Source organism: Callorhinus ursinus, unplaced genomic scaffold (genome assembly GCF_003265705.2).
Source record: "Callorhinus ursinus isolate GAN/ISIS: 27379988/994484 unplaced genomic scaffold, GSC_fseal_2.0 scaffold19, whole genome shotgun sequence".
NCBI classification, from domain to species: Eukaryota; Metazoa; Chordata; class Mammalia; order Carnivora; family Otariidae; genus Callorhinus; species Callorhinus ursinus.
This window is the reverse complement of record NW_027397081.1, coordinates 1,303,226-1,329,784: the sequence shown is the minus strand read 5'-3', so window position 1 is coordinate 1,329,784 and position 26,559 is coordinate 1,303,226. Positions and strand designations below refer to the sequence as shown.

The 26,559-nt window shown below is 39.0% G+C and overlaps 1 protein-coding gene across 5 annotated transcripts; it reads left to right on the top strand.

Moving 5' to 3' along the window:
* Positions 1–629: 629 nt before the first annotated feature.
* DCUN1D5 (defective in cullin neddylation 1 domain containing 5) lies at positions 630–26,559 on the top strand. Of its 5 annotated transcripts, none has more exons than XM_025893537.2 (8): positions 630–1,047; positions 3,099–3,190; positions 8,178–8,248; positions 8,740–8,831; positions 22,158–22,266; positions 22,352–22,456; positions 24,481–24,583; positions 26,222–26,559. In XM_025893537.2, the coding sequence occupies exons 1-8, from the start codon at positions 962–964 to the stop codon at positions 26,275–26,277; spliced, it is 714 nt and encodes a 237-aa protein (XP_025749322.1). In that variant the 5' UTR covers positions 630–961; the 3' UTR covers positions 26,278–26,559. The 5 variants fall into 5 exon arrangements, with proteins under 5 accessions (XP_025749322.1, XP_025749324.1, XP_025749323.1 ...); XM_025893538.2 differs by having other exon boundaries at positions 631–1,047; positions 3,108–3,190; XM_025893539.2 differs by lacking the exon at positions 3,099–3,190.

The following is a 26,559-nucleotide window of genomic DNA, read 5'->3' as shown; positions in this document are numbered from 1 at the left end:
CCGTGAAGACACGAGGCTAAGAGCAGTGACACAGACGACCACCGTGTCCCATCACCCTGCCGAGCGGGGGCTAAACAGGAAAATCCACGCCGGGCAAAGCGAGCGACGCAGGTCAGCCGCGCGGACGGAGGGCGGCCACGGCTCGTCCCGAGCTGGCGAGCGGGCGGGCGCGGAGCCTCCGGAGCCGCAGCGCCGGGGCCGCACGTGGGGACCCCGAGAGCGCCGCGCCGCAGCAGCGCAGCCGGGGTGCGCACACAGCCCGACCGCGGCGGCTCCCGGGCTCCAGGCCGCCCCCGGAAGAAACACGCCCGGAGCGGCGGGCAGCCCCGCGCGGCGGGGGCCCCGCGGCCCGCTCTGCGCCGCAGAGGACTGGGGGTCTCCCCCAGCGCGAGGGACAGGGGGAGGCTCCGTGAGCAAGGCCGGGGGGCCCGGGCCACCCACCGCGGCCGCGGGGCCGGCGACGGCAGACCCTCCCGCGCAGCGGCCACGGCAGCCCACTCCGTCCCAGCGCAGCGCCGGCCCCGGCCGCGCACGGCCACGCACGGCCACGCACGGCCACGCACGGCCACGCACGGCCACGCACGGCCACGCCCCTGCCGGCGGCCAGCGCCGCGCTGGCGTCACTTCCGGCCCGGGGCGGTCCGCATCCGGGTCAGAGCGAGCCTCTCGCTCGCGGAGTGTGTGAGTGGTGGAGGTGCTGCGCTGTCCGCCTTCTCTCTTCCCGGTGCGAGCGACCGCGGTGTCCGCCGGCGAGGAGTGCCCCCGGCCGCGAGCAGAGGAGGACGGGGCGGAGACCCGGGCGCGGGCGGCGGCCGGGCTGGGCCGCTCTGCCGCGGGCTGGCGGCTCTGCTCCTCCGCTTGCTGCTGTGTCTGGGAGCCGGCTGCCAGCACTGAGGCGTCCCCGGCGGACAGCGACCCCCTGCCCCGGCTCCTCGGGCCGCCCTGCCGGGGAGGGCGGAAGATGCCGGTGAAGAAGAAGAGAAAATCCCCTGGGGTGGCAGCGGCAGTGGCGGAAGACGGAGGCCTCAAAAAGTGTAAAATCTCCAGGTATCGCCTCCCCCCCCTTCCGTCTTCCCCCCTTGGCTGGGCGGCGAGAGGAGCAGCAGGCGGGCCGGGGCGCCGGGGCGCCGGGGCTCGGGCTGGGGAGGCGAGCCCCCGCGAGAAAGCCGGCTGCTGGGCGCGGGACCCCGCGACGCTCTGCGCCCGCCCGCACCTCGTGCTCGGCCTGTGCGCCCGGGGAGGGGCTGCGGGAGTCGCCTCACCTTCGGCTCTGCGTGCCCTGGAGGGTGGGGAGACGGGACTGCGCACGGCAGCTGCGCCCTCGCCCCTCGCTCCTCGTCCCCTTCTCCCTCTGCACCCCCGCCCCGACGCTCGTCCAGACCTGCGAGTGAGTCCAGGTCCGCGGAAGGGGCGCTTCTAGAATCCCTTTGTAGCGTGCGAGGAAGGGAGCGGAGCTGCGGTAATGTCGACCTGACAACTGCCGGGGGTAGGCAGCAAAGCTCGCTGTGCTCTAATTGGCCCCCAGATGGAGTCTTTGGAGGGGTCAGAGCCAGAAGATCCCAGCAGGAAGCCCCTTTTCTGGAAGGATAGTGCCTCCACCTGCGCCAAGTCCCTACGTGCAGAGTTGGAAAGGCCCTGCTTGCGGTTTTATTTTCTAGCATTCAGGATGCTGTTAGCTCTCGGTATAAATATTAATAAACTGGGACTTATTTTGCTCAGTGTCCTCTTGGAGAAAAAGAAGCTAGAGCAGAGCTGTAATTCGAGCTCTTTGATCCCACTGTAGCAACGTTGTGTGCTGCACAAAATCATTGCAATTTAGGTGTGAGAAGTGGCTCTTTTCTAAATCTCATTGGGTGTCTGTATCACCGGTTGGCACTTGATGTAACAGCTTCAGATGCTGCCGTTTACAGAGGACCGCAGTCAGCGTTATGGACAGGTAATGACAGAGCTCTCCTTGCAGAGAGCGGCTTCAGCAGTGGGGGAGCCAGCTTCCTTAGTCTGCATCTTCCTTCCCTTCCTAGTTGACGGAATTTTTTTACTTTTTCACTAAGGATATTTTGGGGCTATTAGTGTGAAAGATGATAAGGTTTTCTTATACCTCTTGGTGACACACTAGAATGTGACAGCGCTATTCCACCAGCTCATAGTTTTATGAAACAGAGAAGTTAGTTTTTTATTACTCTAACTTGTGGCCATCTTAAGTGCATAACATATCAAAATTATTTAAATGAAGCACATTAAAATAGCCAAGCAGTCAGTGTTGTTAAAACTCAGGTGATACTTTGCTCTCTCAACTTAAAATGTTAAATATGGTACCCTTATTTATGACATTACTCAGTAGCTAGAGTTGTAGCCTTTCTAGGTCATTGTGGTGGTGTAACTCTCTGAGCTCCTTGAAGTTCATTAAATCCTAAAGGCCATTTATGAACTTCCCAACCTTTAGTGATTTTGTGGAAGAGATAGGCTTTGGGATTAAATAGATTTGGCCCAGTTATTTGTACAATTATTTTCATATTTGCAGTTACCTTTTGTTTTTAATCTGTGGGATTTCATTATACTCTTGGGTCCTAAATCATCTTCTGTCTTTAAATACCTATTTAAGTTTGACAGATGATAAGTAAACAGCTGTTAATATATGATTCTTAAAAAATATTGGCTCATTAAGTATCAAAATATATTTTATAAGATTTTGTTTTCAAATGTATGCGTATTATACACAAATATAATTTCCATACAAGTCAGCAGAAGAATCACTCTAAAGATTAATACATTCCCAACGACTCGTCTTGTCTTGAGACCATTAGGTTGAACTTCCATGTGGTCATTTGAAATCTGGGGAAATGATTTTAGGTGATATTTTTGGATTTTGATAGTGAGCAAAGTAGCATTTGGGTTTTGTTAGCAAGAAAATTTTACGTATACACTACTGTTTCAATTTGCAAATACTAAACAACTCCGATTTTTTCCTATAATACCAGCTGTAAAAAAAAAAAAAAAGTACTTTGTTTACTTTGAATTGAAGTAGTTCATATTGAACTTAGCTTTTCACTGAAAGTTGAGACTTGATAAAATTCTTAGGCATTTGTGTGTTTTCTAAGCTATTGCAGATCCCAACCCCCTGCTAGACTAATAAGTGGAGAGGAACATTTTTCAAGCAAGAAGTGCCTGGCTTGGTTTTATGAGTATGCAGGTAATGAAATTAATATAAGAAGATATCAGTCACATGCTTTAACATTTTTTTTGGTTCATTCATTTAACAAATCATTTATTGCAGGCCTGCTTTGTGTTAGTGCTGTGTCCTGGGATCAGGGTCAAGACTGAGGATTATAGGTAGACTAAGAATTTGGTGCCATGTCAGGATGATATTTCTTTAAATATGTAATTCAGTATATATTTAGTGGGAGGGGTGAAACTCATTTACTTTTGATACAATTTGTAAACATACATTTATTGGTCTATGTCTATTAGCTAACGTAGACTTAATAGTCTGGAAAACACAAAGTATATAATAAAACATTTTATGCTTTATATAGTTTTTATTTTTCTTTTCCATATTCTATTGAAAATTTTCTGAACCTAAACTGACATTTTCTGAAACTTTGGGGGAGGCATAGTAAAAGATTTAAGATTCAGATCTGTCATTACACAACACATTTGCCCCTTAATCATTGCTGGTTAGCCCCCTTCAGTTCTACTAGAAATGCAGTAATAAATCAGAAAGTAAACCAACTATACTGCTATAGTGTGATAAATGCTGTATTAGAAGTCCTGTGATAGTTCAGAGGAGGAACATGTCACCCAGCCTTGGGAGTGTCAGGGAAGGGCTTCCAGAAGGAGCTAACTGAAGCTAAATCCTGTAAGCGCTGGAAGCTCTGGGTTGGGGTGGAGCCGTAGCCTGGGGGTGAAAGTCAGAGCCAGGGAGGAGACATCACCGTTAAGCACACATATGAAATAGAATATTTGTTTCCCATTTATTACTTTCTCATAAGCATGTATGAAAACATTTTTTTTCCCCTCAGAATAGTTTCGGTCTTATGGAATTAATGATTTTATAGCTTCTCCCTCCTCCTTTTATCACTATCATTCTCAGCATTTAAAATAAAGCGGTGTATATACCATCACACTCATATTTAGTGCTGATCAGTTAAGGTCTAAAGTATACTGTGAACTTGAGGTATAAGTTTAGGCTAACTATGGAAAGTAAGACTATTGATGGGGGACAGCAACTTCACTGTTGAACCAGCTGAGGGATCCCCAAAGTATAATTTAAAAATTGTTTAGTAACAGAACAGATTCTTTCTAGACCAAAAAAACTGCTATTACTGGCATCCCAAGACAGTGTCTAACCCAAATTAAATGAAGGGAATTCATTTCTTGCTGACCTCCATTTAAATGTTGACCCATTATTCAAAATGCCAGTTTTACTGGAATTCATGATATAGAATCAAAAGGTCACTCACCTTATTTCACTTAGATACCATATTTTAGTCCATTTTTTTTCTTTCATGCTTATTTGAATTTCCTCTCCTTGGGACTTTCGTGGGTTGTATAATCTAATTAGCTCGACATTTATTTCCTATACTAGCATTTTTGTAGTAGCATAATAATTGCTCTTTATTTCAAAAATCATACTTAATTATATAAGGTTTCCTAACAATCATTCTGTTAAGTAGGTGATGTTATCCCTTTTTATAGATGAGGAAACCGAGGTTTAGATTGAGTAATTTGCCCAAGATCATACAGTGACAAGAGCCAGGATTCAAAGTTTGGTCATTCTGATTGCAGAGCCTATGCTTTTAATTACTACTATCTTATAATTTCTTTTTTTAAATATGTACATGGCAACTAATTTTCCTTATACAAAAAAAATTAGTAAATGCACTTGAGGGTAATTTACATTATGTCATTTATTGAATGAGTCATTCAGTAAATATTTATTGAGCATTCGACGTGCGTCAGGCACTGGTAAGTGCCAGGGTTATCGTAGTGAACAAGTTAGACAAGATGCCTGCCTTCAAGGGACTTGCCTTCTGGTGGGGAAGACAGACAGTAAATAGATAAGTAGGCAAGACAATTCTAGTCCGTGGAGTATTGTAAAAGTAAAAATATGGTGAGGTGTAGGGATAGAAAGTAGAAAGTTTGGATGGACTTTCAAGTAGGGTGATTAGAGAAGGCTTCTCTAGACATTACTTTGGGCAGAGACCTAACTGACAAGGAAGAACCAGTCATTTAGCAAATAATAGTCACTGTTCTGTCTAAAATGGGGCTGTCCCTTATTAAAATGGAGACAGTCTTTGGGCCTACTGAGAATAATACAGGTAAAGCACTTAGCTCAGTACCTGGAATGTAGTCAGAACTCAATAAATGTAAGTTCTTATTAACAGAGTAATAGCATTACAGCATTAGATTTCCTGGTTGTGGATTTTGACAGTTCGGTCTCAGGATTAACAGGATAGCTCCTGTGTAGCTCATGTTGAAGGTGCTGTGTCATTCACTGAGCACAGTTTTTGTTTGCTGATCATCTGCTATGGCTGGCATGGTTTTAGACTCTGCAGACACCGCTGCAAACAGTCTATGGTTATAAAAAAAAGAAAATTGATTTTTTTACTTTTAAAAATATTTTACCACTAATTTTGTTAATATATCATAGGTGATGTGTGTTAAGCCTGATGATTTTGCTGTTTCACAAGACCTCTCATCTTGAGTGATATTTACATTAGCAAGGACTCAGTAATACCGGGGTCATATTACTGCACCAAAGCATGGAAAGTGAAAAGGCACTTTTAAAATCTTAGAAAGAACCCGGAAAACAGGATAGAATGGCTAACTTCTAATAAAGTTCTACCAGCTGGTAGAGTGAACTAAATCATTCCCGTAGTTTCTTAAATTGAGTGGAAAGCCTGAAGAGTAAAATTCAGCTGCAGAGTAGATTTATTGGAAGAGTGTATTTCAATAAGTAGAACGTTAGTTCTGGAAAGATGCGGTCCAGGAAAAGAACATTGGTATTGACCTTGTTTTAGAGTTAGATTTGTAATTATTTTCATTGCTTTGGGAAAGTTACTTAACATTTACAGAAAGGTCTTGTGTATGTCTTATATATACATATAACAAAATATAATTTGATTCTCATCAAATGTTAACCACTAACTAGTCCTGCAGTTTCTAGGAAGGCTGTATTTTATGATAGTAACTGATACTTCTTGACATGACTCTTCAGCTCTCTCTTCTCATTACTAATGATGGCAGCTTTGAGAGCAAGTCAGTTTTCTTTTTCATAGGAAAAATTTATAATACATTTTTGTCATGGCTTAAAGAAAAACTATGCCCTTCCATTAAATTTTTTATCTAATTTTTACTTTCAACGAAACCATATATAAGGATACATACTCAGTTATATTTTTGCCAGCTTTATTGTATATGTATGCTTTTAAAATGACATAATTAACACATTCTCATAAAAAATCCTCCAAATATATATTAGGAGGTGAAAGTGTCCTGTAATTACCACCCCTCTCACCTTTTAACACCTCACTGCATAAATAACTGCAGTACTTATTTAAACCAGAAAATTAAATAAGGCTTTTGGTTTCGGACCATATTTTTACCTCATCTTAGCAGCCTAGATCTCATCTGAAGCAGCAAGAATATATTGGCCCACATACTGGATGGCTCTACTCTTCTGTGAAGAAAAAACCGTTGGGCGTCAGCTTCGTGCTGTACTTGTGAACTAATGATGATGTACAATGCCATCACCAATGAGTAGCCATGGTCTTGTCTGTGATTAATAAAGCTGCAGGATTTTTATAAGTCCTTAAAAAAGAAAACGGGTTTTTTTGGCTACCTTAATATTTCAAGACTATGTTTTCAAAAATCAAATACGATAACATATTTCTATCATGTTTTATAATTATTTTAACTAACTCAGTCTTTTTTAATTGAGATACGACATTAGTTTCAGATATACAGCATCATAATTCAACATATGTATACATTGCAAAGTGATCACCATAAGTCTAGTTGACATCTCACCATACATAGTTGCAAATTTTTTTCTTGGTGATGAGAATTTTTAAGATCTACTCTCAGCAACTTGTAATATAGTATTATTAACTGTAGTCATCATTCTGTACATTACATCCCAGGATTTATTTATTTTAGAATTAGAAGTTTGTACTTTTGACCACCTTCACCCGTTTTTCCCACCCCCCATTCCTGCCTCTGGCAGCCACCAACCTGTTCTCTGTATTTATGAGTCTGGGTTTTTTTTGCTTGTTTGTTTGTAGATTCCACATATAAGTTACATCATATGTTATCTGTCCCTCTCCGACTTGTTTCACTTAGCATAATGCTCTCTGGGTCCATCCATGTTGTCACAGGTTTGTTGTAATCTTAGCGAGTTACAAAAGAGACCTAGCAGTGATGTAATCACTGTCTTTTCAGAAACTGATGAAATAAAGAAATAGGAGAATTGGTGTATTGATTATTTAGTGCTACTAAGGGAGAAAAATAAGAAACAAGCTAAGTGTCATTAATTTTTGGACAAATGATAAACATAAGCTAATTGAGGGATTAAACTTGTTTCTATATTAAGGTGACATAATTAATGCTTTGATGTCTATTTTAGATCCAAGATGATAAGGAAAGTAGTAATTTTTCTAAGTTACTATTTTCAAAAGAGTGTATATTTTTAAAGTATTAAATTTTATTTGGTTGTATTTCAAAAGGGTAATAAATGACCTTATGTTTTAGTAAGAAAGCAGGTATTCTCTGATTACTGTCTTGAGTTGTGGGCTGGTCCTACACATTCTAGCAAAATTTCTTATGGTTCTTTATATTTACGCATTGCGAAAAATTTTCTTCAGGAAGGCTCTCGGAAATTTTTTTTTAATGCATAGGTTCAAGTTACTGTACAAACAAATGACTGATATTAATGCTACTTCCCCACTTTTCCCCTTAATTTCATTTTGTAATGTGTTTAAAGAGTATTTCAAAAATTTTACATTTTAAATCGTATAGCAAATATTTGTACTTTATCAAAGATCTGTTCAAAATTCAAATTTTGTTATTTACAAAAAATGTTATGGTATATTCATGGTTGCCTTTAGTACACTGACTTATGTTTTATGTTGATATTAAATTATAACAATAAAATATATAAATTATTTTTGTCTTTGAAGGTCCTGATGAAGTTGTAGGGCCAGAAGGAATGGAAAAATTTTGTGAAGACATTGGTGTTGAACCTGAAAATGTATGTTTTATTTCTAAGTAGAATGGAATACAAGTGGGGTATAGCATATTTATAAATTTCTAAAATTCGGGACACTTTAATCTCGTATCAGGGTTTTGTTTCTTCATGTTTAATACTATGGGTTGTCATTAGTATTTTTAATCAATTTAAGTTGGGCACGTGTTCTCTTTCTTGATACAGTTGTGTCATTGTAATAGAGTGAGAGAGATTCTACCTTCAGACGCTGGCTAGAACTTGTACTTTTAAGGAATTGGCCCATCTGAATTTCTTTGGAGTTAACACTCCCCGAGGTCGCACGTGCCCTGGTGGTGGGGTGGGAACACTCCCCGAGGTCGCACGTGCCCTGGTGGTGGGGTGGGAACACTGCCCGAGGTCGCACGTGCCCTGGTGGTGGGGTGGGAATGCTTGTACAGGGTGCTCTCCGTGATGGACACGGACGTGGCCGCCTCTGTGCTGACTTTCCCTTATCCTTTATGTTCTGTTCTTTCCAGATTATTATGTTAGTTTTAGCGTGGAAATTGGAGGCTGAAAGCATGGGATTTTTTACCAAGGAAGAATGGTTAAAGGGGATGACTTCACTACAGTAAGATATTTTTTTAAAAAACAAATTTGATGGCCTATTTGAAGATCTTAATTGATATTTTGTGCTTCATAATTTTTAGGAGTAAGGTTTCACCTTAAAGTTATCAAATTGGTTTAATCTGTAACAATCAGGGATTGACAAAATTTATATTGTGGTCTTTGCAAAATGAACAGTTACCCCATTTTTCATATTCTCTGAGAACCTCATCACAGTTTTACTAAAATCATTGACTCTTAGTGGGTAAATTAGAGGTCTGTGATCAAAGTTATTTACCCACAGATAGATTGAGGAATAAGGGCTTTCCTCTCTGAATATAGAGTTTTGCTTGTAAGGAGTCTGTTCTCGGGGCAGTCCTAAGCGCTGGGGCCTCTTCTCCTCTGCAGTTTTATGCTTGATTTTGAAAAAATATTTGAAGATAGAGTTACATGGCACTTTTATTACTTCTTTTCTGCCAAATTAATCTGACAAAGAAGAAAAGTAGAAAGGTTGTGAGGCTCCCGTGCAGCCCCTAGCCACGTTCCCGTTACACACTCTCCGATGCTGCCTTGGAACTCTTTCATGAGGTTTCAGAATTGCTTCTGTATAAAAATCATGTGATTTTGACCTTCCAGAGTAAAGTGTGCTTAGTTTCAGAATCAGTAATTATGTGTTATTTTTAAATTATGTCATGTTCCTAATGTTCATGCAGGATGTTACTAATTACCAACATTCTAAAATAGAGGAAGCATTAATTTATAATACTTTTGAGCCAAAAACTGGGGATTAATTAGCCATGTGGTTTCCTGTTGTGGGTTATGCTTTTTTTTTTTTTTTAACACATTTACTATTCTTTATTACTTGTTTGTGTGTCCTTAAATTTCAGAATACCGCAGTTATTTTTTTAAGTGTATCTGTTCAAACGGAACTTGAACTTTTATATTTGAATTTTCAACATGCAGTGCTTTGTAATTCTCCTTTTTAACCAGTATTAACATGCAGATATTTCTTACATATTTAGGTATAAACCTTTGCTTATATGAGCCAAATTACAATTTCTAGAATAGAACATAAAATCAATCCTGTAATTTCAGTTATTTATAGGTGAGATAAGGAGTCAGACTTGGAAAGGTGAACAAAACGTTTGCCAAGGTTTATGCACCTATTTAATGGCCCGGCTAGGACCTAGAATTTAAATTTCCACATTACCAGTCTAGCATACTGTACTTCCTATTGCATTATCTTTCTGTATTTATGTTATCATTCTTTATAAAATAAAGGACTATTATTAATGTTTGGAATCATAGTATTTACAACCAGGCTTGAATTATGTCATTCGTCTAGGTGTCATAACATGCCAAATTAAAATGATGTTGATTCTGAAATTCTTTGGAAACATCCAACCTTCAATTAGCTTTTTAGAGAAAGATAAAATATACAGACAAGTATGCAAAGAATATAAACTAGTTTTCATAGTTTTTGTCTGTTTTATTGAAATTTATATCAGTTGTTACATCGCTTATTGATTGTCAGACATTTTATTTGGCACTTATAACTGCTTTTTGTACTGCTCCTGAATTTTTTGTATATTGTTTTTTTTTTTAATATCCCAGCTAACAAGTGTTCATGTATTTTTAAACCAAAAAGTTTCTCATTATTTGTTTTTGCATAATTTGACGTCATAGAAAGAGCCTTTGTATAACAGAAACGTGTAAACACAAAACATTTCTAATAATTAGAATAATTAGCATATGAATTTGGGTACAAGACTAGAAATTGACTTAACCCTCGAACCTATTTTTTTACTAGCACACCTTTTCTGTAGGAAGTTCACAAGCTACACGGCACAGAAGCAGTACTTGAACACTTAAAAGTGACCCCGAGGGGTCTGTTTCCCTCGTTCATTATCCCCTTCCCCTCGCTTTACTCTGTGATGTAGAACTGTGTCACTGCTCAAACTAGGCAAGCGCTCTCGATTGGGAAAAGAGTTGTTTTTTTCCCCACGATATAAATTGCTGTGTGAAGTACAGAGTATTTCTTACCAGTTAGCTAAGTCTTATTACTCCCTGAATTTTCTTGTAAAAAACTTGCAAAGACCACAGTAGTTTAAAATTTAAAGCAGGAGAGACAAAAGAAGCTATAGAAGTCTTAATTTTTTATTTTATAGTTGCCTGGTATACTTGTTTTTATTTAATACATATAGTCATAAAATGTAAAACTTCACAGACTCGTTTCCATTCATAGATTTTTTCATATTTCTAGGATTTGATTTAACCTGTGCATAGTTACTTGATGGTCCCTAAATTGTCTTAATGTGTAGTTATCAATTGTTTCAAATTAATTAATTTGAACCCTTAGAAAACTTTAGTAGGGCTCTGTTAAGGAATAGAAACAGCCTGGTAGTTAAAAACATAGACTTTGCTCAAGGGTAGTAGACTTTTAACAACCATGACTCATTAAAATCTATAACTGTATAGAATACTTCTGTACGTTCATTTACTTTAAAGCTGTTTACTGATAAAGACTTTTTGTATCTGAATTGCCTTTCTGTTTTTTGTGGAAGAATTTGTGGTGTGAGTTTGTGTATAATTAGACTGGAATGGCCATTTTGTAGATTTCAGAGGATGCAGTTGGCACATCCTTTCTTAGGGATTTTACTCTCTAGTTTCCATCGTTGTTCAGTAACCGCCAGATTGCCCCTCGGATGGGATTTGATCTGTAGACACATAGGTGAACACCTGTGTTCTGTCAGGTGCTGTGCCACTTACCTGTGACCACAGTGAAGCAGAGGGCTGGCTCTGCCCTCTGCCGAACGTGCTGAGAGGGCAGGGAGGACCCTGTGATGCTGTCACCAGACATCTAGGTGGAATGCGGCAGGAAGCACAGCTGCTAATGAGATTAATTGAGGCTGAGTAGACAGGAAAGTCTGTAGACGTAGATCATTTGAACTGGGCCTTGAGGTATGATTAGGATTTTGATGGTTAAGGATATAGGAAATGTTATTTCTGAAGAGAAATCGTGAGCAGAGCCTTGGGAAAGGAAAATGTGTGTGTGAAGAAAGTAGTCTGCTTGGTTCTAATCCAAAGGTACGTAAAGAAAATTGACAGAATTCCAGATAGTGGGGATAAGAGCTACGTTACAGAGGGCCTAGGCTAACATGTGGAAACAGCTTAAACCCTGTTACAGGCAGTGGGAAGCCATCAGGTAGCAGATAGTTTGCAGTAGAGCAGTTGTTTTAACGCTACTGGTCATAGACTCTTGTGAGAACCTTATGAAAACTGCGGACCTCATCCCCATGACGACGCACCTGCGCCGCGGTGCACAGCACATTCCATATGGATCTTCCTCTTCCTTGCATCCATGGGTGCAGGACTCCAGGGTGCTTACTGGCCGGAGCGGAGAACTTTTCTCACGTGTGCCAGCTGACGGTGGTGTCGGAGCAAGGGTGAAATACCATGTTGGTGGAGAAAAGCGTCAGCATAGGGCTCTGGAAAGCCTGTACTTGCTTATGATCAGGAGAAGACGAGGCAGGAGGGTAGCACGTGCCAGGGATGGCAGTGTCGCTCCACTACCAGTTGCACACCCTCTGGTCTCCGTTGTGAGCCCCGGCCCGTCAAGAGTCACGGCAGCGGTCTGGCCTGACTGGATTTAGGTGAGAGAGGAATGGGAGCAGTTATCTGACTCTTCGGTGAGGGTGGAAGAGTAAGGTGGACAGGGTGCTGTGATGTGTGTAGTGTGTGACTGTCACTCATTTAGCATTTGGGGCCCAACTACTAATTGCCATTAACATTCTTCCACTCTGCTCTCCGTGACAATTTCAAATGCCTCTTTCCACATTTCCAAGTACCCCCAGGGATGTGCTGTTTTGTTTTGGTCAGTAGACCTTACTCAAAGAAATTTCTAGGTACAGAACTTTGTGAGTAAAATTCCTCTGTTGTATATCAGCATATCACAGCATACTTGTTGGGACTTCTCTAATTAAGGAAGAAAATCTCATGTAGATCTAATACACAAATGGTGATTTCTTCTCATTTTAGAGGTCTTTAAAGAAGCAGAAATTTAAAAGCCTGCCTTGCTAATCAGGTATTTAGCAATACTTGGGAAATGAATGTCCAAGTCCTAATGTTGAAATTTAAACCCGTTTCTACTCATTCTAACCACAGTGGCCTTGGAGAATGGTATCCTGTGGTGCCAGTGTCCCTAAAATCTGTGGGGTTTTATTTAGTTGTTATGTAGAAACTCTCTCTAGCTTTCCATGATGTACTAGTGAAGTAATGCATTTCTTTTTACTTCAAGGGAAGTGTTCTTTCTAAACTTCCCAAGTTACGAGGTATGGATATTACTAACCTCTGAGTCTATTTTGGGGTAGGTTAGCTAAAAGAATTGTGAAGTGTTAGTGACTGCTTGGGTATGCTCATTGGGTTTGCTGGGTCTCTTCACGGTGTTTATGATATGGGTACTAAATGTGGAAGTTTTTTCTCTTGTTTCTTTCATTGATTGTTCGTTGTTCTGTTAGATTCTTTCTCTGCTTGAGATTGAGGTAGACCATTAGGAATGGTATGAAGTAGTTTGGACAGAGACAGCAGGGTGCGGGTGATTTTTAAGCCATTTGCCTCAGAAGGAGCATCTCAAGCTAAGAACTGTTGTAATCATGTAATTCGTGTATTCTCCTTTAGCTTCATGGTTGTCTGTTTCTGCTCCTGCATGTTAAAATGAGGAGAGAATCAGTGACGCGCCTGAAGCCACACGGCTGCAGATGGAGAAGTTGGAATTTCACCTGGTCTCTCTCTGTTTGGAAACTTGGTTCTTCACTTTCTGTCTTAAGCTTATTCAGACCATAGCCTAAATAATATTGTTGCTCTGTGTACCTGTGGAATGTAAAATATTTGGAAAAGATTGTGATTTCTTGGATTCTTATCTCCTTGGTAACTTGTAAGTCACCACTTACACACTTTATAATTTTGTTGGAACTACAGTTTCCCACTAACCTTTCCCCAGGTAGGGATTTTGAAACTTTTTATAATTAAATAAAGACATACTTTGGCTTTTTTTTTGGTATTCATACTTTTGTTTAACAAATAAGTTTGGAATGCTTCTATATGCCAGGCCCTGAAAAATGATTTCAAACTCTGGTGGTGGTCAGAGGAAGAACTTCTGAATGTAGGGAAGCATCCTCTGTCGTATTTGCCTTCCTGAGTCTCAAGTGTATTAAGATTCTGAATGAGATTTTGTGTGAAAATGTGACTCACATTACTAAGAAATATGTGAAAAGCACTGCTTCAGAAAGCTACAAAGATTTAGAAGGTGAGGCCTCCACTTGAGACAAACAAGGAAGGTATTACACGTGAGAGGCTCCTTGAAATGTAGTACCCTGACCATTATCAGCTGGTCACTCTGGGGATGCTGAAGACATCCACATTTTCAACAGCATTATAGGAGCATATAGTCTGATAATTTGTTTCTTTTGTATATCCCGCCAGTAGAAGTTAACTAAATTTTTGACGCTATTTAAGCTTTATTTTTCACATAATGAAGAATTTTTGTGCTGATAAAAGCCACTTAATGAAATAGTAATGTATTTTTAATAAACAGTAAGAATAAACTTCTCTTTTTTCTGCATGAAATATATTATACACTCGTTCATATATAGGAACTAGGCCCCAGACAAATTGGACAGTTAACTTACTCAAATTTTAATTTCTTTTTCTGGCCATATGGCAGACTAAATGTGCAGAGAAACCATTTATCATGTAAAACACTTAAATGCTGGATAAAATATGAAAGCATCTTTTTAAAAAGCATGCTTGGACTTGACTATAAATTAAGGAAGATAATTAGAGACCAGAAATGACAAGAGCTGGTGATAGATACCATAGGGATCTGTGGAGCTGGCATTTACCTTAAGGTTACCTACCTATTCCTAGTCACCTAGGGTCTGGCCATTAACCTGTGGTGCACATAGCAAATAAGAGACAAAATTGCAGGACTCGAGTAGGGTGAGAATCAGATCAAAACTCTCATATTAAGTCATTGATATCACACCTACCCAGTAGATGGAGGTGTGATTGCCTGGGCTTGCTTCTACGTACAGTGAAGGGCATATCCCCAAGAGAATTCTTATAAAAAATTCTTTATCATGCTGATGAAAACTAGAATTCATTATTTGGATAATAATCCAAATATTTCTATATTTATAGATATATTCTATATCTATAAAATAGAAATCTATTTTACAAATGTCCCAGGTGTAAGTAGTATTCTCATGCATATAGTGGAAGCGATTCTTCTGTATAGGAATACATTTTAAGCAGAAGCATCAATTTCTGCAGAGGAAGTTTCGGTTTTCATTAATTATCAATCAAAAATGACTAAGCATATTGGGAAACATCTTAAACTTCAGAATTAGACTCTTAAAGGCTAGTATTTTGAATTGTAATTTCAGCATAAAATAAATAACATTAAATATATTTAAAGAAAAAAGAATGGTATCAGATGATCAGATTTCAAATGCATAATTAAATCTCTGAAAGTGAAAAATACTCAAGATTTAAAACTCAATGGATGAATTACAAGGGAGGTAGATGTAGATAAAGTAGGAATCAGTGACCTATAATATCTGAGGAAAATAGGAAAGAGTTTAAGAGACATGAATGGATAAATTTTTTTCACTGTGAGTTTTCTGTATGTTTTAGATAGAAGTCCTTCATTGAATATGTGGTCTGTAGATATTTTCTCCCACTCTGTAGTTTATGTTTTCGTCCTCTTACAAGGACTTTGGCAGAGCAAAAGTTTTTAATTTTGATGAAATTCAGTTGATCAGTTTTTCCTTTTATGAACTGTGCTTTTGGTGTCAAGTTCAAGAATTCTTCCCCTAAATCTTTTATATTTTACTTTTAACTTAGTGATGCATTTTGAGTTCATCTCTTTAATAAGTGTGAGACGGGTTTTGGTTTGTTCTTTGCCCACAGAACTCCACTTACTCCACATTTCCATTTGTTGAAAAAGGTCTTTCTTAAATTGCTTTCGCACCTTTGTCCTGTATCAGTTGGACATACTTGTACATGGGTCTGTCTCTGGGTTCTCTGTTCTGCTGATCTGTGTCTTAACCTTCTGGTAGCACCACACAGTCTAGATGACAGCTGCTGTGTGCTAAGTCTGGAATCACATCACTGATTTTGTTTCCTCTTTTTTTTTTTTTTTTTTTAAAGATTTTATGTATTTGTTTAGAGAGAGCACAGGCAGAGGGAGGGTCGGAGGGAGAGGGACAGAGAGAATCTCAGTCAGACTCCCCACTGAGTGCAGAGCTCGATGAGGGGCTCCATCCCAGCAACCGGAGAGGATCGATCGTTTTTCAAGATTGTTTTAGCTTTTCCCAAAATTTTAGAATGATCTTCCTTTTACCTACAAAAAAATCTCACTGTGATTTTGGTTAAACTGCATAATGAATATGGGTCAAGTTGACATCTGTACTATTTTGGGTCTTTGAATATATGCAAGATAGATATGTCTCTTTTTGGTGTTTGATTTCTTTCATCATTTGTGTATAGATTTCAGCATACAAATTGTGTACGTTCTGTTAGAATTACATGTCAATGTTTCAGTTGTTATTTGGAGCCACTGTAAATAGCATTGTATTTTTAATTCCAGCATCCATATATTCATTACTAATACATTTGATTTTTGTGTGGTTGTATTGTATCCTGTGACCTTGCTGACCTCACTCACTCTAAGGCTTTGTGTGTGCTTGTCTTCCTTGTGTTGTCTCCATAGTCGTGTCATATGATTATAACATAAAATAGAGAAATGGGGACAGTTTTATTTCTTTTCCAGTCTTGTATGTCTTTTATTTCTTTTCCTTGACATATTGCATTGGCTGGAACTTCTGCCACGGTGCTGAATAAGCACGGAGAGAGTGGACACCCTCCTGGCTCACCACCTCAGGGACTGCACTCAGTCCCCTATGTAACTGAATAAGCACGGAGAGAGTGGACACCCCTCTGGGCTCACCACCTCAGGGACTGCACTCAGTCCCCTATGTAAAGTATATTGCCTATAGGTTGTTGCTCTTTATCAAGCTGAGGGAGTTCTCCTCTTCGTATCTTCCTGTGAGTTTTCACATGAATGCACATGAAATATTTTAAATGCTTTTTCTGCATTAAATCGTCTAATCATGTAGCTTTTCTTTTTTTAGACTGTTAATGTTGTGATTACAATGATTGGTTTTTGAATACTGGTCAGTTTGCGTACCTGGAATGAATCCCACTTGGTTGTGGTGTATAATTATTTTTATTTACTGCTGAATTCATTAATATTTTGTTAAGGATTCATGAGATATTGGTCTGTTATTTTCTTTTTCTTATTTCTTGGGGTATAATTGACATAACATTGTTCATTTCGGGTGTATAACATAACGTATTCAATATTTGTGCGTTTTGGGAAATGATCACAACAGTAAGTCTAGTTAACAGTAACTCTAGTTAACCATCATCATACATGGTTAAAATTTTTTCTTGTGATTTTCTTTTTTTTTTTATACTGCCTTAATTGGTTTTGATGTCAAGGTAAATCTGGCTTTATAAAAGGAATTAGAGAGTTTTTCCTTATATTTTATTTTTTGGAAGATACAGCATAGAATTGGGCTTCAGAGATTGGTAGCATTTTCCAGTGAAAGTGCTGGAACCTACAGATTTCTTTTTTAGAAGTTTTGAAATTTTGAATTTTTTTTTAATAAAGGGCCACTCAAATTACTGTTTATTTCAGATCATTTTATCAGATTATTTATTTTGTGTTGTTAGTGTGTTGTGTTTTGTTTTTCAAAGAACTGGTCCATTTCATCTTAAGTGGTCAAATTTATATCCTTTTAATATCTACAGGACTATAATGGCATCTTTTGTTTCATTCCTGACAGTGGGGATTTTTGTATTCTCTCTTTTTCTTTGTCATTCTTGCTGGAGAGTTGTCTGTTTTATTGACTTTTTTCCAAAGAATCCGCTCTTTGTTTCATTGATTTTTCTCTTGTTTGTCTGTTTTTAATCTTACTGATTTCTGCTCTTAATTTACTTTCTCCTGCTTGCTTTAGGTTTATTTTGCTCTTCTTTTTCTAGATTCTGAAGATAGGTAGATTATGAATTGAGAATATTTTTCCTCTTTTCTAATATTTACGTTTAGTTGTATGAATTTCTCCCTCAGTACTGCTTTGTGTCTCAGGAAATTTGACTTGTGTTCTTATATTCATTCAGGTCAGCATATTTTTTGGTTTCCGTTGAGACTTGCTCTCACCCACAGATAATTTAGGAGTCTGTTTAGTTTCTAAGGAGATTTTGCTGTTATCTTCCTGCTATTTCTAGTTTGGTTTCATTGTAGTCAGAGAACATACCCTGTGTGATTTCAGTTCTTACATATTTGTCAGGGTTTTCTTAATGGCTCAGGCTGTGGTCTCTCATGGTTTATGTTGTGTGGACACTTGAACACATATTTTATTGTCATTCATTGGCATGTTCAATTAGTGTCCATTAGATCTTGTTAGTTGATGGTGTTGAATTCTTTATGTTTGCTGATGTTGTGTCTAGTTCTATCTGTTGTTGGCAGAGGGGTGTTGAAATTTCTAACAATAATTGTGTATTTGTTTCTTCTTTTCTATAAGTTTATGCTTCACATATTTTGCAGTTCTTTTGCTTGGTGCGCACATGTTTAGAATTGTTACGTCTCCTTGATGGATTGACTTTTTTTTTTTAAGATTTTACTTATTTATTTGACAGAGCACAAGCAGGGGGAGCGGCAGGGAGAGGAGGAGAGGGAGAAGCTGGTGGGGCTCAATCCTGGGACCCTGGGATCATGACCTGAGCCAAAGGCAGACGCTTAACCCACTGAGCCTCCTAGGCGCCGCTGGATCAACCTTTTTATCATTGTTCCTCTCTGGTCTGATCATTTTCTTTGCTCTGAAATCTACATTAGCTGTTATTAATAAAGCTACCCCTCCTTTCTTTTGGTTAATGTTTCCATGATGTGTTACTTTTCGTTCTTTTACTTTCAATCTGCCTATATTATATTTGAAATCTTTTTCTTCTAGATAGCATATCGTTGGGTAATTTTGGTTTTGTGGGTCTTTTTGATCCATTCTTTCAATCTCTGTCTTCTAATTGGTTCATTTAGACAACTTACATTTGATATAATTATTGATACACTAAAGTTTAAGTCTGCCCTGTATTTTATAGTTCAGAAATTTCCATTTGGTTCTTTTTTATGTTACATTTCTTTTCTTAGACTTTCTGTTTCTTTGCTGAGACTTTCTATCTTTTCATTTGTTTTACTTTGTCCATAATTGCTTATTGAAGCAGTTTCATAATAGCCGCTTTAAAATCTGCAGATCATTTTAAACATTTTAAATATTTCTTGTCATTTCAGTATTTGCACATATTGGCTCTTTTTACATTCTGCTTGACATCTTGGTTGTTGGTATGACAAGTGCTTTTTTTTTTACTGGAACCTGAAAATACTGAGGATTATGTTACGAAACTCTGGATTTTATTTAAACCTTCTATTTTAGCTACCCTTCTCTACCACCATCTCAGCAGGAGGAGGGACTCCTTCATTGCTGTTGGCAGGCGTGAGAGTTCCACACCCCACGGGGTCTCTGCAGACACTGCCCCAGGACACTGCTCCTTACTACCTGCTGGAGTGGAAATTCATGCTTTTCTGTGGTTTCCACTGATAGTGCGGGAGGTGAAAGGGAGGGCCTTCCCACATCCTGGTGAGGGTGGACTGTTGAAGTCCTCCTTCCAATCTTTGCTGATGTAGGTGGGCGTGGCGTGGAGCCAGTTTTTTCTGTGGTGGTTGAATAGAGTGTTTTTTCTCAAAGTTTTCTTTCTTGCTTGGCCGCTTGATTTTTGCAGGAGGGGGAGCAGGTTTTTGTTGTTTTTTTGTTTGTTTTTGTCTACCCCATTGGCATTCTGGTTTGCTGACTCCTTCATATCCAGGTCTAGGATAGATAAGGCGCAAAAGAAAACCCGGGAAACTCACCACTGTGTTGTTCCTCAGAGTCTTTCAGATTCTTCCAGTCTTATGTTTGTTTTATAGCTAATGTCCAGGGCTTTTAGTTGAATTAGCAGGAGACACAGGGAAAAAATACACTTACTTCATCTTCCTGAAAGCAGAAGTTATTTGTCTAATAAAAAAAGAAAAACAAACCTTCTGTCCCCCTCCATCCCACACTAGTTAAGTGTCGCTTTTCTCTGCTCCCTTTTAGAACCAAATTCTTTGGCAGCATTTGTCTATACAGTTGACCCTTGAACAATGGGGGATTTTTTACTGAAACCTGGAAATTTTGAGTATAATGTGCTAAAACTCTGGATCTTATGTAAACATTCTGTTTTCGCTAGCTGCCTCCGACACCACCTCAGCAGGAGTCTGAGGGAAGTCCTCATCACTGTTAGCAGGAGCGGGAGTTCCTGTAGTCAGACATCCGTGTGTAACTTCCGACTTCCCCGAAACTTAATTTACTAATAGCCTACTGTTGATTGGAAGCCTCACCCATAACATGAGCAGTCAGATAGCACATACTTTTTATGTTAAAGGCCTTACATACTACAGTTTTGCAATAAAGTAAACTAGAGAAAAGAAAATGTAAGTGGACCCGCACGGTTCAGACCCGTGTTGTTCAAGGGTCACCTTTACTTGTTTTCTCCAAAGCCTCTCCTCTCAGTCTCTCTTCAACCTAGTAAGCTTACCCTTGCTGTCTTCTCAAACCATCTTGTCGAGGCACCATTTACAAGTGGGTAATCCAAGCAGTAATATCCATCAGAACTGTTACAAATTTAATTATCTTTAAGTAAGATTATATGTGAAATAAATTATCAAAAATTGTCAATGATCAGTTGATTCAAAAAGAAGTAGAAAATCTGAATGATCCTATAACCATTAAAAATGGTGATTGAATAGTTAAAAATTCTTTCCCTCGGTGAAAAGACCCAGGTGATTTTTCAGCTGATTTTGGACAAATGCTAATTCTTTTTCTTTTTCAGAAAACAGAAAAAAGGGTAATAATTGTCATTTAGTTTTTCTGAGGCTTATGAGCTTGTTATCAAAATTAGTAAAGAGTGTGAAAGAATGAAATTGACAAGCCTGTCTCTTGGATGAACATAGCCAAAAAATCTAGCAATGTATGAAACAGGTAACATTACCCAGTTTGGCTTATTCCAGGAATGCAAGGTTTAATCAGTGTTAGAAATGTATCCAAAATATTTACACCTTAATAAAATTATGAGTCACATGTCACATTGTTGATTTAGAATAGTGAAGGTCTTTGTTAAATCTGAGTATGCTAGATGTCTGCGACATGATGAGTACTAAAACTCAGTTTTGAGTGGGAGACTGTGGGTCACAGTAGACGGTAGACCCTGATTTAATGGAAGGGAGTCCGATGATCTGTCAGCAGTAGCAAAATGTGAGTTAGGTGTTGGTGAGGGATATTTTGTGAAACTGTTGGAGGGAACGCCTTTCGAGTAGAGTAGAGGCAGTACCATGTGCTAGAGCAGAGCTGTGGCACTTGGGAAGGGTCGGTGAGATACAGCTAGAGCGCGGCAGGAGGGGAGATGTGCTGTGCGCCATTTGTGAAAGGCACCGTCTGCATTAATCATGCTCGGCAGTGTAGCAGATATCAGCCCAGGGAGTCAGGACGCCGGTGAAGATCTTGAGCATTCTGTTTGCCTTTTTATGTTTCATGTCTGATCTTTAGAAATAACATGGATAACTTGTTTGCACTCTTCTGCACGTGTACCTTATTTGAGGTCAGGTACTGCCACTATTTACCTTGATTTTTGTCACTAAAAATGTAGGAATCTGAATTCATGACCGAAGCACTAGTATAATGTGTTTATTTTCTCTGAGTTATATCCCAAGCTTTTAAAACCACTCATGGTCATCTCTTTTCACCAAGCTGGTGCCTGAGAACTTTTCAATGATATAGATGACAGAGGCCTGATTCATTTCCTTTGTTCTGCCATCTTTTTAACCTCACATGTGGTGAAAGCACATTTTAATATACCTCTTCTTAAGAGATATTTGGGATTTTACTGGAGTTTTTGATTGAGTTGTATTTTTTAAAAGGAAAGTCATTGAACTGAACTTTCACTGATAGCCAGGTTTTCTCTTTTTTTCCTTTTTCTTTTTTCCACTGGTACATACAAGGCAACAAGTTTGTTAGTAACTCTACATTTGTGAATCAGAATTTTAAACCTAGGTTAATTTCATAAATGCACTCACTTTTCTCTTAATGCGTTTCTTCTAACCCCTTAAGGATGCTTTTATTTAATTTTCTGGATTATATAATGTATTTGGCTTTTTTAATTTAAGGTGTGACTGCACAGAAAAGTTACAGAACAAATTTGACTTTTTGCGCTCACAGTTGAATGATATTTCTTCGTTTAAGAATATCTACAGATATGCCTTTGATTTTGCAAGGGTAGGTGGAATTTCCATGTTCTGTAATTTTAACATTTTTTTTAATCTTGAAACCACACTCAGGAGAATTTTTCCTTATGTTTTAGGATAAAGATCAGAGAAGCCTTGATATTGATACTGCTAAGTCTATGCTGGCTCTTCTGCTTGGAAGGACATGGCCATTGTTTTCAGTATTTTACCAGTACCTGGAGGTGTGTAGGTTCTTACATTTTCTGAAAATATTAATCTGATGAATATTAAATTTAAATTTTGATTTTAAAGCTTACTCTGATTGAAAATATACCTTTAGTTGAGGAAAGACAAATAGATTTTTAAATACTGTGCTTTTAAAAAAAATCTTAAGTAGTAAAAAGTTTCTGTTAAAGTGTGTACATATATGTTGTCATTTTTAGACACAGGTTCATGTTCATTAATACAGTCTGTACATGAGATACTTGGATTCCAGCCCTGCATCCCTCCCATAAAAAAAGTAATCTTCAAGAAATACGTTTTAGCAAAGACGTTCTTCATGCAGAATTAGTTTCTTGGACATTTGGCAGAAGAGATTTGATGCTCGTATATAAATATCAAGCTTCTAAATCAGGTTTCTTTTTTTTTTTTTTAAGATTTTATTTATTTATTTGTCAGAGAGAGAGCACAAGCAGGGGGAGCGGCAGGCAGAGGGAGAAGCAGACTGCCCCCTGAGCAAGGAGCCCAATGTGGGGCTCAATCCCAGGACCCTGGGATCATGATCTGAGCCGAATGCAGACGTTTAACCAACTGAACCCACCCAGGCGATCCAATCAGGTTTCTTTAATACAAGATCTTAGGCTGAAATCTACATAAGGGAACCAGTTGTAGTAATAATAAAACTTTACTTTTCACTTAGGTTCAATCTAAATAATTAGAATTAAAATATTTTATGTCCACAGATATGAGAATGGCTATAATCCTGTACTTCAATGTACTGATGAGTAAAGAATGTATGCTGAATTCATGGAGAAAGTATTCTTTTAGAAGACTTAACATAGCAACTACCACCAGCAGTGGTTCTGAGATAACTTTTCTTCTTTCCATTGCTTTCTCTGGTTTTCTACCTGTTTTTGTGCCTTTTCAGTTTTAGTTTTTTTTAGTATGGCACTCACCATTTCTGGAGTATAAATACCTTTTCTTTTTGCTTTGAAAATGATTTCTCGTAAAGCTGATTATCATAGCAAATTCCTTGGACTAATTTTGTTTAAAGCTTCTGATAAGAAGCAATGATATGGGGCGCCTGGGTGGCTCGGATGGTTAAGCGTCTGCCTTCGGCTCAGATCATGATCCCAGGGTCCTGGGATCGAGTCCCACATCGGGCTCCTTGTGTTCCCTCTCTCTCTCTCTCTCTCTGACAAATAAATAAATAAAATCTTCAAAACAAATAAAAGGAAGAAAGAAGCAATGTCATGGAAAGGACTTAAGTAAGTGGGTTTCATGTACACTTAAATCTTTAAGCTTAATAAAATGGGCATAATGAAGGCTAGTAAAGTAGATGTTTTTGATGGATGTTATCAGTCTTCCTCTTATTAGTAGTTTTGGGCAAAAATAAATAGAACTGAGTGTAAAAATATTCACTGCTAAAGGGAGCTGAGAGAACTAAATATTTTCAGTGCTTGTTATGTAGAGGGTGTTCGACCTACAGTGTTTCTTTAAATCTTTATAACACTTTTTGAATTATGTTTTATCCCCCTTCAGCAAATGAAGAAATGGGCTCTGTTGTTAAATAATGCTCCCAGGGTCACCCAAGTAAGTGGAAAAGTGGGGTTTGAACCCAAGCCAGTACTCTTTGTACTGCCTACAAAGATGCCAACTTCAAAATGTGGCTGAACAGTAAAGCTCAGTGAAGAAGGGGTGTTCTGAGAGGCAACAGGAGGGGACGCAGTGTGTACAGGGTAGGCTGTCAATCTTGAGTTCAGTGGTGGTTCCACAAGGATATACGTAGGTAGACATCGAGTTTTACCCTTACTCTTAGTACCTTCCATGCTCTCTAAAATGAAGGAAAGATAAAGGAAAACGTAACTTGGATAATGTTAACATGTAAATGTCCCTGAGACTTCTCTTAGAAGCACAAGTAATTTAAAGAGGGATACATGTTTTAAGACCAAATCACAAAAAATATTATATAACTAGATTTATCGAAGTCAATTCCTAATAAATAATGCTTATTCTGTATTCAAAATATTTATATCATTTTCTACAGCAATCAAAGTATCGTGTTATGAACAAAGATCAGTGGTACAACGTATTAGAATTCAGCAGGACTGTCCATGCTGATCTTAGTAACTATGATGAAGATGGTGCTTGTAAGTATGTTTTCCTATGAAAATAAAATTCTTACAACTCTTAGATGAGAATATACATTTGTATAGCGTTGCCATAAAGGATTTAGACTTCCTAGCAGTAACTTTTATTATTTAATAATGTGGAAAGTGTGGGAAAGGCAGGTGTAGAATGTAGACCAAGAGCTTAGATTGAGCAGTATATTATAAAATCTTGCTGCAGGGGTGCCTGGGCGCCTCAGTCAGTTAAAGTGTCCAACTCCTGATTTTGGCTTAGGTCATGATCTTGGGGTTGTGGGATCAAGCCCCATGTTGGGCTCCATGTTCAACATGGAGTCTGCTTGAAATTCTCTCCCTCTCTCTCAAATAAAATCTCTTAAAATATAATTTCTCAGTCATTCAAGTTATCAGTCAGTATTCTTCAGTGGAAAGGGCAGAATGTCTTAAAACAGATCTGTGAAGTAATGATAAGTTAGGTAAGCCACGTTCTCTAAAACAGTACAAGAAGTTTTCCATTTCCACCTCCAGTTTGGTTGCATGTGTTGTGTTAGTGTTGGGAAGGGTTACGTGGTAAGACACATTCCTATAAACATGAATTGAAATGTGGACTTATTTAAAGAAGGGCTAACTTTATTTCTCCCTATATATATCTCTCTCTCCCTACAGAATGGTAAACCATTTAATAATACTTTTAGAAACAATACCTGCAGCAGTAAGCTGGCAGCCTAACGACTATATGTGGCCTGCAGATGTATATATTTGTGTGTGTTTTGAGTCAGTCTTTAAGAGTTTTTGCATAAAAATAAAGCTTCCAGATTGGTTTGAAAAATCAGAAAATCTGACAAAACTGTACCTGGAATTAGTGACTGAGGCTGAGCAGTAGCTCATGTTGGGACTTGCTTCCCACTTTGCTGGCCCACAGTTTATGCCAACAGCTCGCTTGCTTTTCAGCTGCCGTTTATTACCGGGCTTATCTGCTGCTTGATTTAGAGTAGGGAGGTATGTCTGTGAAATCGAGAGAAAAAGAAAGACCACCAGAACGTTGTGTGTTTTAAGAAAAATAGAGCAAGCATATTTTTTTCTGGCAGTGAGTTTTCCTCTATTTAAAAAGAGAGAGAGAGAGAACAGTGAGTTCATTTAAACTGCCTACCTGGCTTCTGTCAGGAAATGAGTTTGGACCACCCCGCTTTATACAGATGTCTTTGTAGAATAGTTCTTAGGTCAGCTATTGAGTAGACACCTGCTGCATGTTTAGACTCCTACTGGGTCCTGTTACCGGCCACCCCTTCAACAAGCTTACAGACTTCTTGGTGAGGGAACCTGGAAATACTACACTGAACACTTTGCATATTCCTTAATAATTAAATAACAGAATGTTGTGAACGTTTAGAAAAATGGAGAGGTTAATCTTGACTTAGTTATTAGAGAGTTCACCTTGCGAAGGAAGTTGCAGCAAATACCCATTGTGGGAAGTCCCTTCTGTCTGAAGAGAAAAGACTAGGGAAGCAAGCACCGGTGAGTCCAGCGGTGGGACGGGGAGCAAAACCCCTGGGGCAGCGGAGGGTCCATCCTCAGTGCTGATGCAGAGCTTGTGGACAGTGTGTTCTGTAGTTGGACGGTTGAGTTCACTGAATCCTAACGAAAATTTCTTCTTTATTCTAGGGCCTGTTCTTCTCGATGAATTTGTTGAGTGGCAAAAAATCCGTCAAACATCATAGCAAGAACTAATGTGAAGAAAATGCACACCTTTTGACGCCCACGTGTATACAGGCTAACGAAACAAGGAAAAAATCCAAAGGGTGCATTTTCATTCATATGAAAGACTTCTCGTAGTACTTTTTTTTCCTTTTTTTTAAAGGAAGTTTTCTTGTTACATGTGATGGGCATTGAGCCACACCTCTTCTGAGACTGAATATTGAAGCTTTTGTTTTGAGTTATGTTTCTAACATTTATTTCAGAACAATAAAGATTCAGATTTGTGACAAAGGCCTTAAAGTGAA

Bases quoted from the DNA above. Each gene is read 5' to 3' on its own strand.
- DCUN1D5 (XM_025893537.2), top strand. From the start codon at position 962: ATGCCGGTGAAGAAGAAGAGAAAATCCCCTGGGGTGGCAGCGGCAGTG. The intron at 1,048-3,098 runs GTATCGCCTCCC...GTGTTTTCTAAG, and splicing joins AAAAAGTGTAAAATCTCCAG to CTATTGCAGATCCCAACCCC. The intron at 22,457-24,480 runs GTGTGTAGGTTC...CATTTTCTACAG, and splicing joins TATTTTACCAGTACCTGGAG to CAATCAAAGTATCGTGTTAT.